The sequence below is a fragment of the Rattus norvegicus genome, chromosome 10 (genome assembly GCF_021556685.1).
Source record: "Rattus norvegicus strain SHRSP/BbbUtx chromosome 10, alternate assembly SHRSP_T2T, whole genome shotgun sequence".
NCBI lineage: Eukaryota > Metazoa > Chordata > Mammalia > Rodentia > Muridae > Rattus > Rattus norvegicus.
The window spans coordinates 91,884,802-91,897,186 of record NC_141543.1 but is presented as its reverse complement, the minus strand read 5'-3'; the positions used below and the strand labels follow the sequence as shown (position 1 = coordinate 91,897,186).

The 12,385-nt window shown below is 52.1% G+C and overlaps 1 protein-coding gene across 50 annotated transcripts in view; it reads left to right on the top strand.

The window, feature by feature from the left end:
* Window positions 1-12,385, top strand: part of Zfp385c (zinc finger protein 385C) — a 55,909-nt gene that overhangs the window by 27,899 nt on the left and 15,625 nt on the right. For 26 of the 50 annotated variants that reach the window (XM_087572230.1, XM_087572242.1, XM_087572229.1 and 23 more), the window contains 1 exon segment: window positions 458-709. In XM_087572230.1, the coding sequence (XP_087428356.1) occupies window positions 460-709 (250 nt within the window). In that variant the 5' untranslated portion in view covers window positions 458-459. 50 annotated transcript variants of the gene reach the window in all.

Sequence of the window (12,385 nt, the reverse complement as noted above, 5' to 3'; positions counted from 1 at the left end):
TGTGTCTCCAGTAAGTGCCACATGCCTGTCTGTCTGTCACAGTATTGTCAGCTTCTGCCTGGAGGCTCGAGAAGAGGACTCAGCTTCCTAAAGTGTGACTCCATTGGCCCGATGCTGTGTTTCCCCAGTGTCACCTTGTCTCCAAGTCCCCATCTCTGCCTCTGAGATTTGCTCTCAGGCGCTGGGACCTTGTGTTCAACCGGCTTCCAGTGTGCAGTTGCTTCTGACACCTTTCCTACTGATCCTATATTTTAATGCTACTCTGCCTGAAACGTGCCCCCCGCCCCCATCATGTTTCCTCTTCACATTTTGGCTGAGGGGTGTATTTAGAACTTAGGCTGGGTCACCTGGCATGCACATCAGCACTTCCAGATTTCAAACCTCTCCTGTTTTTTGTTTTCTGTGTGTTCCCAACCACCCAGACACCGTGTATCTGTCTCCCTCTCTATCTGCGCAGGTATGAAACGGCCACTGAGCCCACCCCCGTCAGGTGAGAAGGAGCCCCCCACAACTGCTGCATCTGAGTGCCCCCCTCACTCTCCAGAATCATCGAAGCCTAAGCGGGAAAGGAAACGACCCTCCTACACACTGTGCGATGTCTGCAACATCCAGCTGAACTCTGCCGCTCAGGCCCAGGTGCATTGTGGGGGACGCGCCCACCAGCGAAGGCTTCGGCAGCTCAGCCTGGGCAAGACCTCCACAGGGCCAGGTCAGTGTGGAGTGGCGCTGAGCCTCGCACCCGTCCTATAAACTGGCATTGGGTCCCTTTAAGGGACCTTGGGTCTGTGGCTTCCCTCTGTGGTGCTGTCAGGTTTTATTTTAAAACCTGGTAATGTAGCACGGTGGTATGGCGCCTGCCTGGCATGGCCTCTGGATTCCAGAAAACCAAAGAAAGTTTTGTTTTGCTTCTGGGCAGCTTTCCATGGGAATCTCTTGGGCTGTGAGAGTCTTGGGTCTCCCCTGGAGGTCTCTTCAGTTCTAGGAGCTCTCTCTGTTGGAGGTGTGTTGTGATTAGGACATTTATAACATTTCTCTGGCCTGCAGGGTATTCCATACTCCTGCTTTTCAGAACATCGTTGCATAGCGCTCCAACCGAGGAACAACAGGAGCTTCCTGTGGCAGCTGGACTCTCAGCCAGGATTTCTGCCTCTCCCAGCCTGGGGTGACTTTGCACGGAGAAGGGTAGGGGCTGGGGGAGGGGGATTGGCTGTCAGTGCTGTAGGGGCATCTGGCTACAGTGCAGTGTTCTGGGAGAAATGGGTGAATGCTTCTGTGAGGGCGATGCTTGTTGACAGACACGTGGTGGTCACGAGCTGCAGGCTGGCAAGGGAGGCAGATCCACAGAAGCCTAGGAGGGAGAGGCAGGAGGCATTCTACCCCATATCCTGGGGGTGGCTTCAGGAAACCCACCTTGCACCCCCGCAGGGTAGTTTTGCCAGAGGATACTCTGAACCTTGAGAGTGCCTAGTCTTTGGATGACATTTATACAGTGTCCCCAGAGCATGAGGGAAGTTGAGACACACCCCCAGGGACACAAAGGCCTCAGAGGGAGGGAGAGTGATGGTCATGACAGGTGAGGAGCATTTCAGGCTGGCGTCTTGTCCTTAGCAAGTGACAGGAAGACTCTCTTATCAGTATTAACTCCTCAAAGGAGGCACTTAGAGTTGGATTCTCAAGGTTGTGACTGAGCAAATCTTATGGATGGCTTTTTCTGGAGCATGTAGGATGGGGGGCGGGAATTGTGGAGGAGGGGTTAAAAAGTCTTCTATTTAAGCTGGGGGGGAGGGGATGGTGCATGCTTGTCATCAGGAGGCTGTAAATTCAAGGCCAGCCTGGTTTACATAGCAAGATTTTTTTATTTTTATTATTTATTTATTTATTTATTTTTTCGGAGCTGGGGACCGAACCCAGGGCCTTGCGGTTGCTAGGCAAGTGCTCTATCACTGAGCCAAATCCCCAACCCCGCAAGATTTTATTTTTTAAAGTCCTACATTAATCCATCAAATATTACTCATTAAATATATATATATTTTTTTATCTATGAGGCTCAGGCCGCTGTTCAGGGGGCTCACATTTTCAAGGCTTTCAAATGTTCCCCCCTCCAAAAAAAAAAAAAAAGAAGCTATCTAAATAACTCTATGTAAAGACACGCTTATTCTCAGGTAATGAAATCGAAACAAATGCCAAGAACCCAGAAGACAGCTGGGTCTATTGACGAAGGCCAGTAATCCCAGTCATTCCAAAGGCTGAGGAGAGAAGATCTCAGACTCATGGCCAGCCTGGGCTATGGAGAGGCTTCAGATACAACCCGGGCAACTTAGTGAGTCCTGTCTCCACAGTAAACAAAGATTAGGGATGTAGGTCAGACATAGAGCTCTTACCCAGCATGCGTGAGGCTCCGAGTTCAATCCCTAGTACCAGAGGGGAAGAATATAGGGATGGGGGAAGCTATCAGTAGAGGGGACAGTGAGTGAGGCAATAGGAGAACCCAGAGAAGCTCAAGAACTGTGACACTGATGTTGGATCCCAAAGGAATAAGGGTGTCATGAGCAGAGCCACAGCGAGAGCTGGTACAGGACCGAAAGCTCCTGGCCTCTTCCTGGGCAGTGGGCAGTGGAGCCTCGTGTAGGGTATAGACTGAGCTTGGTTGAGGTAAGCTGGTATCCCTTACAGGGCAGGGGCCTTCCTTTGACCTTTGGGTCTCACGGCAGCATTGCGAGCAGGAGTTTTTGCCCTTTCAGATGTCCCTAGCAGAGGACAAAAGTGAAACTTAGGGATACGTGGTTAAGCGAGTGATCGGGTAAGAAACCAGTTTCTGGAGGCTGTCGTGTAGCAGAACCATCGAGGCTTGGTGACAAATGCAGTTTAGGGACCAAGGAAGAGGGAGGAGGCATGGATGGATTCAGCTAGGCAGGCTCTTGGAGAGATGGGGGTGGGGTGGGGGAGATGGACATTTCAGATGTTAGAAAGAGGTACCGAAATGGGAAAGGGTCAGGGTTGGTGGGGTTGGTTTGAGAGATCACCAAATTAGGAGTCACCAGGAAACGTGATGATTAGCACTCCACTCTAGATTGTTAACTACTAGGCCAGTTAAGTCACTATGTATTCAGGGTGTGTCAAGAAATCAGAGGCCATAGGCAGACCCAGTGTGATCTCAGTGCAAAATGCTGAGAAACCCTAGGAGGAATGCTTGCTGTCTGCTCCTGGTCCCCTGTAGCTGGGCAGAGGAGGCAGATAAGGAACCAGACCTTTCTATAGGCCATGCTGAGATGTATGACAAGCATCTCACCATCCCGTTGTAGGTGGGAGAGAGTGACCGCTGCACTTAGGGTCAGAACGCAAAGCCTCGGATTTCTAGTGTGACTCTGTGTGGTTCAGAAGCCCCAGTGGGAGAAGCTGCCATCTACATTGTTCTGGTTAATTCTGGGCCTTCTCTGGGCCCTGGGCCCCAGGTACATCCAGCCCTCCTGGATAGGGAGATACTAGCCAGCAGCCGCCCAAGGTGGAAGTCAGTTGGGAAAAGAAAACCCGTATGAATCCTGCTAAAACTGTTTCCGGTCTGGTGTAAGACTGGGCTGGGGCCACTGGAGCACCCTAGGGCAATGGAGAGATCCTTACCTAGTTCAGGGAAGCTTTGGGGGTGTATGGGGTGTGTGTGTGCAAGGAACCCTTAATGAGTTCCTTAATCCCTTGGGATGCCACACCACACATGGAGACCTGAGGCCTCTTTGTCTCTTGTAGCCAGGAGCCTGTTCCCTGGGAGCTGTCACTTTGATTAGGGGTCCTGCAGGTCTGGAAGCTTCCATAGTGACAGAAAGTCATAGGCAGTGAAGCCAGGACCCTCTCCTTCCTGTTCTCCTTCCTGAGGTAGTATATAGGAGGAGCTACGGGGGTGGGGGGGGCTTCCCTCCTAGAGTTTCCTCTCTTAGCTTAGGTCAGAGGCTCTGGAGTTCTCAGAGCCAAACCTGAGATACACTTCACTCTACCTCCCGGTACTTCCCTGAGGCTCCTGCCACACAGGAGGCCCTGTCAGACTGTAGAAGTGCGTCTTGGGCTATCCTTTTCTTCTTTACCCTCCTCTCTGGGGCTGGGGCTGTGGGCACTAGGAACCCCCAGCAGTGCGGTTAAATCCAGTGACCCTACTCACTACACCCTAAACTACTTGAATCCATTCTTCGACATTTGCAGACAGGAAAGTGGAGGCACAGTTTCCTGGCTCTAATCCAGATGTTGGGGGCAGCACAGGGAGTTGGGAGATCTGCGTGAGGAGCTGTGACCTTCTGCTGTCATTGCTATAGAGCCAAACTGGTCACAAAGCTCTCAGACACCCAGCAGGAAGCCCCCCACCCCACCCTGACCAGACAGATGATGATGGTCAGCCCTCACTTTACACACCGGACTGTGGGGGCTCAGAGAGAATAACATCCCCAGAGAGCTGGGTTTTGACTCCAGGTGTCTGACCTCCTACCCTGGCTAAAGAGAGTAGCCAGTATATAAGGAGAGGTTGGCATATGCCTTTTATTCCAACGTTTGGGAGGCAAGAGCAAGTGCAACAGGATTTTACTAGGAGTTCAAGGCCTGTAGAGAGTTTCAGGGTAGCCAGATCAATATAGCAAAACCATGGGGGAAAAGAGAGAGAGACAGAGAGAGAGGTCCACAGTGTTTATGAATGGGAAAGGGGGTTGACCTGAGAAAGTGGGCTCAGCAAGATGATTTTACAGGTACTCATGACCTCTGACCATATGACCTATGTTCTGTGTTATCTCTAGCATACTGGTCATGCCTACCTTTAATCCCAGCACTCGGGAGGCAGAGGCAGGTGGATCTCTGTGAGCCTGAGGCCAGCCTGGTCTATAGACTGAGTTCTAGGACAGCCAGAGAGCTACTCAGTGAAACCTTGGGTCAAAATAGATAGATAGATAGATAGATAGATAGATAGATAGATAGATAGATAGATAGATAGATAGGCAGGCTCAGTGGTTAAGGGCACTGGCTGCTCTTCCAGAGGTCCTGAGTTCAATTCCCAGGAACCACATGGTGGTTCACAACCATCTGTCATGGGTTCTGATGCCCTCTTCTGGTGTGTCTCAAGACAGCTACAGTGCACTCATTTACATAAAACAAATAAGTCGTTAAAAACAAACAAAGAAATAAATGAAAGAAAAGGAAGGAGGGGACGCACCAGTTGTCTCCTGTCCCTGTAGTTGGCTAAAGAAGGGGAGCTTCCTAAAGCCAGCCACATACTCTGCCGCTGGGCTAATTTAGAGTGAGCCGAGACCCTCTCCCTCACCCTCCATTGCAGCAGACACCTGAAAGGACAGGAAGAGACTTCAGCTCTGTCCTACTGAAATGGCTCGAGGAACCGTGGGTGAAGGTAGACACTGGGAAGGACTGGCAAACAGAGAGAGGTCGGGTTTTAAAGGCGTCCAAGACAAAGATGGCTGCAGTTGTGGCAGTCAGACTTGAGTCTTCCGCACTCCCCACCAACATGCTAGAGATCCCCAAGTCCTCTCTCTCTTCTCCAAACTTTGAGGCCTCTGGCTGTACTCTAGACCCTGGAAACCAAGGACGTGGGTCATGCATGAGTCACTGGCTTGATGAGTGAGTGCTCCTAAGTCCACTGCTCCCTACAGATGGATTAATTTCAGTCCCTCCAGGAGGCTCCGGAAGCTCTCTTCCTGTCCTTCCCATCAGCATCTTTCTGGGCTGCTGATTCCTCCTCACTGAGCTCCCCCACCCCCACCCCATCATCCTGAGACTTTCAGGTACAAGCTTCAAAGAAGCAATACCCCCCCAAGACCCCTCCCCCAGCCCAGCCAGTGCCTTCTATACCTCCTCCTTGGGTGACAGCAGACAGAAGTACCCTACATTCTCCCAAGGCAGCCAAACATCCCCTTCCCCCAGGTGAGACCTGCCTTCCCCGCGGAGACCACCCAGAGAGGCGAGGCTGTCTGGGTAGAGAATTAGGGGGCTTAGTTTAGGTGTCTGCCTGGAAGAAGACAGAGCTTCCGTGTCTCTGGGCTTGAGTTTCTCCCCCCTACCCCCACCAACCCCTCTGCACAAACAACTCCTTCCTCTCACAGTTCCAAGAAGCAGCCTCTGTCAGCTCCTCCCTAGACCTGCTCGGGGGGTGCAGGTATTGGTTGCCCTGAGATTACTGGTTATTATCTGGTGGAGACAGAATGCTGAAGGGGTGGGGGCCCGCACTGGGCACAGACAGGGTTTGGAATTCGAGACTAGATCCCAGCTGTGGCCTGACTGTCTCCCCTTTCCCCACCACCCCCCTGCGCAGCCACCAGGTGCTCAGGTGAGTGGAGAGCCAGCTTTTCAGCACCCAGGAAGGGGAGGAAGGAGCAACGGTGGAGAGAAGAGGTGGGGACCCTAAACCCCAGATGGTATCAGACGTTTTAGCTGATCTGGCAGAGACCTCCCCACTTCCTTCCTGGCATTGCAGGAGGTAACAGGTCTAAGGGGCTAACCTGGGCTCCCTCTTTACCTCTGTCACTTCTCTGAGCCTGTGTTCCCTTCAGTAAAAGCAGGTGACTATAAGGTGATGTCCAGGAGAGGAAGAAGACAGGTGGTCTAAACAGACTTCAGCAAGCGCAGAGCAGGGGAGCATTCAAGCACACAGTGCAGGGGTGAGGTGTGTGAGGGCAGTACCTGTCTCAGGAGGTCTTTGTGGACAAAGTCAGCCTTTTGTTTCAGCAGAAGAGGCAGGAGACAGGGAGCCTGGGGCACAGGATGGGGGGTGGTGGTGAGTAGGTCACACTTCACTCTCCACTCTCCATCCCTGGTTTCCACAGTCCCTCGCACTCCCAGCTTGGCAAAGATCCCACTCTGCTCCATCCCCCTCTGGTTGGGATTCAGAAATCAGGGATCGGGCACCCCTTTTTTCAGGCAAAGGGGATCTGGGCTTTCCAGGCTAACCGGAGTCCCTCCCTCCCTCAAGCCCTCCCCTCCTGTCCCTCTCACCCACTTCCCTCTGTCACTCTGGCCGGGTTTGCTCCTGCTCTGCGCTCTGCTCTGTGCTGTCTCCAAAGGCTGAGAATGTTCTTGGGTGAGTACTGAGGGCGCCTGAGTGGGGACAGGTCTCAGAGGCTTCAGGGAAAGGGTCACTGTCTGTCCCACCCTAAGCTTTCCTTCTTATTAGTGGCCCCCCAGAGACTGTCTGCTGGGGACCCAAGGTCAGTAGACTCACCCCAGTCCTATGCAGCCTGGACTGCAGCTGAGAACAAAGGGTAAGGAGGGGGAAGGACATCTGGAGATCTGCCCTGAGGACTCAGGGTGCTGCACATCTGGGTAAATTGTGTGTGCGGTGGGAACCTAAGCTAAAGACTCCTTATGGGAAATCTGACCCTCACCTCCTCTAATGCCAGGGGAGGGGAAGCATTGGATGGAGTTGAAGAGTTGTTTGTTACCTCCTTGGTGGAGAGAAGGTAGATGATACCAGAAGGCTCCTAGGTGAGCCGCAGCCTGGACCCCGGGGGCTGGGGTGGGTGGGTGGGCAGACCAGCACCTTTACCTGTGTCCCTACCCCTACTCACCTCCTCACATAGGGTCTTGTCAGGCCTTTTGTTTTTGTTTCTCTCCTCCCTCCTCACCCCAGCTCCTTCAAAGCCTTGCTGTATCCTAGGCTGGCTTTGAACTTACTCTGCAGCCTAGGACGGCCTCAAATTAGCCATCCTGTCTTGGCCACAGAAGTCCTAGGCTTATAGGCAGGCACCGCTACACTTGGCTCGGCTGGTCGTTTTTGTTTTGTTTTTTTAGGGAGGCAGCTTTCAAAGGTTTCTGGAAACCTCTCCCAGGGACAAGGGTCTGGAGGCAGAGTGTCTAAGGGGGCGTAGTGAAGCTTTCTCGTTACTGGGCTTTGAGGTTTCTCTACCTTGTACAGGATCTGAAACATCGGTATAGCTTCAGATAGCCCAGAAGTGACGGAGAGGTCCCAGGGAAGGGGAGGAGGAGCCCTGGGCCATACGTAGAATCCTCCTGAGGAGCATAGTGGGCAAATGTTGGGTCTCAGTTCAATGTCCCCCTGCCCCATTGCCACTCTCCATCGCCCCCCCCCTTGGGCCCTCCCTCTGTTTTCATTTTTTTCTTTGCAGGTTAAAGAAATGACTAGCAAATATTAGTCATGCACACTAATGGTTTCGTGACATTTTCGAACTTGATTATAATGTATGTTGGCAGTATTCTTCCCCCATCTCCTCCTGTGTCCCCTCCTGCTGATCCCTTTCCTCTTCCCAGATAATCCCCCAACTACTCCCACGTTTTGATGTTCTCTTTTGGTGAGTCAATGAGTTTTATTAAGGTTTCTTGCAGGAGTGTGCATTCAGGACAGGTTATTGACAGTGCTGTGGGCACCTTACCCATGGCCACAGCACTAAAGAAAATGCCCCCTCCTCCCTTAGGATGAACTGTTTATAGACGCCCACGGAGGTACAGGGCCTCGCCTCTGAGTTTTTATTTTATCTGTGATAGAAACAGCATTGTTCTGTTGATATGTGCATGTGTGTGCACACGCATGTGCCCTGTGTGCATGTTTGGCCGTGTGATCTCAAGAGTCAGATGCATCTGGTTTTATGAGGAAGTGTGCGCATGCACTCGTCCTGGGCAGTGATCTCGGGGCGTTCTCTTCATGCTTAGTCAAGGTATGCGACATCCAGCTCATGTGAGCAGTGTCTAGTGTTTCAGAGACATCTGTGTCCACTGATCTGTCCGTCTACTTGTACATGCAGGCTCACACCGGGTCCCTGAGGGGGTGTGTGTCACTACATGGGCATCACGCACTAGACCCTAGACTTGGTTTCACCGTGGGGAGATGTATGCGCACAAGTGCCTTGGTATCTATGTCTAGCACTGTCCATGTGGGTGACTGTGAGTCTTGGGGTGGGTATCAATCTTTTCTCATTATGGCACAACTACAACTTCCTTGGACCCTTGCTATCGGGTGGCAGCCACGGTGACGTTATGATGCTTCAGCACTCCTGCCCCAACCTGGGCTGGAGGCACAGGGAGAGCTGCCTCTCCATGCAGACGGTATGGCTTGCTCTCTGTGTGCCCACAGCCAACAACTTGTCTTTTCTTGAGGCAACTATTCAGTGAGTTGGATCAGGCTGTGGACTTTGGCCAGGGCTGCGACTTCTCTGAGACACTTGGAGACGGGAGGGGGGACACCCTTTAAAATCCTACCGAAGAAAACACCCATCCTACACGTTTGAGGAGAACCTTGACCTGTGATACTCTCTGGGGCAACAGGAGTGTCTGCTTGACCTGAATACAGTTAAGAGAGCAGGCAGTCACCCAGGCACGTGTGCACGTGCCAAGGCTCACGCTCCATTCCAGAGCTCAAGTTGAATGTCAGAGGCAGACAGTGAATCACCCAGGGGCGAGGGAGCTTGGGCATCAAAATCACCATATTCTCTAGCCCTTGTGTGGAGAATGCTGCACCTAATTGTGAGGAGACTGGAAGGCATGTCTGGGTGACTATGTGTTGTCAGGAGAGACAGGGCCACCAAATAAATGCCTTGGTATCCCCTGGTTCTACAGAAGCAAACCCAACCCTTCTTCACTACCTGTTATAGTTCTCAGTTCCATTTCTGTTCCGTCCTTCCTCCCCTAATTACAAACCCATTTCTCAGATGAAGAGACTGAGGTACCTAATAAATCTCCAAGGCAGAATTAAATAGCTATCCCAGGTGTCTCTGAACTCTAGTCCCCAAGGTCTTGGGAGACAGCCAGACATTTCTGAATCTGGACCTCCTGTGCCTTATACCCTGTCAGCTTCCAGGTAGGTGAACAGATTCTTGTTGGCAAGGCACAGATGTACTACTTCCCCAGGTAAAAATTCACTACAAAATCTGCCCCCCTCACCACTGGTATTTGGCATCCCATCTGCTTCTCTCACCCCAGAGTCCTGCTAGGTCCAACGCTGAGAACTCTGGGAGCCTGCACCCTCCAGTGTTCTATCTGTTGGTCTCATCCCTGTGAGCTCTCCTAGGAACCTATATATTCAATATTTGCAATAATTGAATAGACTCCTGTTCCTTTTGCTCCCCATGGTCTGACCACAGTGGCTCCTGCTGCAGCATGGGGCAGTGGGAAATGACCAGGACGTGCAGAAGGTATTGAACTGGAGTCACAGGAGGTGGGGCACTGCCTGAGCCCCAAGTGACGCCCTCTGCTGGTGCCTTTTTCTCCTGTTAGCACTAGTGGCTGCTGTCATTCAGCAGAGCTCAAGGAGACCTTGGCCAGAGTGTCTGCCATCCAAGATGGTGTTTCCATGAGTGTGTGGGGACACATGGGCTGGCATTCAGTCCTAGAGCTTCTTGGAAAAGGGTCAGAGTCGGGGCCTGTGTAGGTGTGTTGGGGAACCCACTGATGGGCTCCGACCTTCCCCTGTCTCAATATTCTGAAGATGCCCACAGGGTACAAAGAAACCCTGTCTGATAGGGTCCTGCCCTGCTGAGAGTCTGAGACCTCCCTAGTGAGGTCCCAAGGATGGGAACTATATAAGTCTGGGGAAGAGACTGGGTTTACATAATCTGTGGATAGGAGGATGGGGAGACCAGCACACACGGCCACGCAGCAGCCTTCAGACCATGGAGGCTGCAGTGGATCCCACTAGTTTGTGGAGGTATATAGGGTCCAGGGCTGCTCATACTTGGCCTCCCCTGGTTAGCACTGATTCATATAACTCTACTTATCTTCCCACCCCACCCCTCCACCACAGGCTGGCCTCCTACAAGGCGACAGGGTCTTGTAGATTTATAACAACTTGTTTGCTGGAACTTTCTGGGATACCGTACATGTTTTCTGTGTTAGCCAGGCCATGTGGGCTACTGAGTACTTAAATGTGGCTAGTGTCCACTGAATTGGTTTTTGGTTTGTTTTGGACTGGATTCTAATGGTCCGAGGACTGCTGTCTGGAACTGTTTCAAACTGGCCTTCACCTCCCCAGGTTCCTTCATTGAAAACATCTCAGAGTACTTATTTGGTCCTGTTGTAGGACGGGGTGGGACCGAGGTTTTAGAAATATGTGAAGCATTTGACAGACTTCCAGGAGGGCGCCTGTCATATTGATCTTGGTCTTACACTTGTCCCCCATTCTCACATCCTTTGGGTGGTGGGCAGGCTGAAATCTTGGAATCACAGGCTTTTGGGAAGCAAAGACGAGGAAGGAAGTGATTTCCACCCCCTAACAAGTGCCAAAGTCCACACACACACACACACACACACACACACACACACACACACACACTCAGCTTTTTAAAATTCTCCAAATTTTGGGATATACCTTTTAGAAACCAGGCACATTGCCCTATCTGGGGTTTATACATAAAGAAGTTATTGGCCTGGGAAGGTAGCTTGACTGGTAGAGCACTTGCCTTGCATGCTGGGAGCCCTGGGTTTGAGCACGCATAGCATGCACAGAGCTGGACGTGGTGGCACACGGCTGTAATCAGGAGCTAGGGGTAGGAGAAAAAGAAGTTCAAGGCCATCCTCTTTGTAGTGCACTTGAGGCCAGCCTGGTGTACACGAGACCCTGCCTCAAAGGCAGAAAAAGAAGAGAGAAGCCAGTTGTCTTGCCTGCCCTTGGGGAATGTATGGGAGAGAGGGAAGGCAGAGGGAAGAAAGAGACGTGAAGGAACTGAACCAGAAACAGAGCTACAACATGTAGGGGGTGGCCTGGAGCGGACAGCAGGGGCAGTGATGGAAAACGGCGGGGCTTCCTGGGTAAAGCCATTCGGTTGCAGATACACAGAGAACTCCAGCACACAGGGAGTAGCCTCGGACTGGAGGCCAGTTACCAGCCCAGCCGTGGAGGAGGTCGGGGTAGCAGAGGGGGTGTCTGAGACGTTGATCCTTGTGGGAGGGAGTGGGGGAAGCTGACCAAGGAGAGAGGAAGAGTGGGGATTCTAGGCTCAGGGGAAAGTTCCAAGTGATGAGGGTATGCTTAGGACTGTTCAGGGACCTGGGTTCAATTTCCAGATAGGCAGGCAGGCAGGCAGGCAGACAGACATAGTAACGACTTCAGCAGCTTTATAATAGCCTGTTTGGGGATGGCTGGGTGGGATAAACAGGAGTACTAAGAATACAGAGATGTTGGAGGCTGGGGAGGTTCTTGGCGAGGTGCCTGACTTAAGTAGTAAAGTCCCACTGAAGAGGCAAAAGCAAGGGAGCACCACAGCCTAATAGGTATGAGCTGGCTGTTCTCAGGCTGTAGGGGAACTGTGCAGAGGCAGAAAGACTCCTGCTGTGACAGCCTGACCTGGGCTGAGGCAGGCCGGACTGAGGTGATGCGTGATGGGTTTGCAGTGTGGCCTATGGCTGAGGAGGATGAGTGTCCTGATTGTACATCAGCCGATTGCTGCTCGAGAAACCTTGG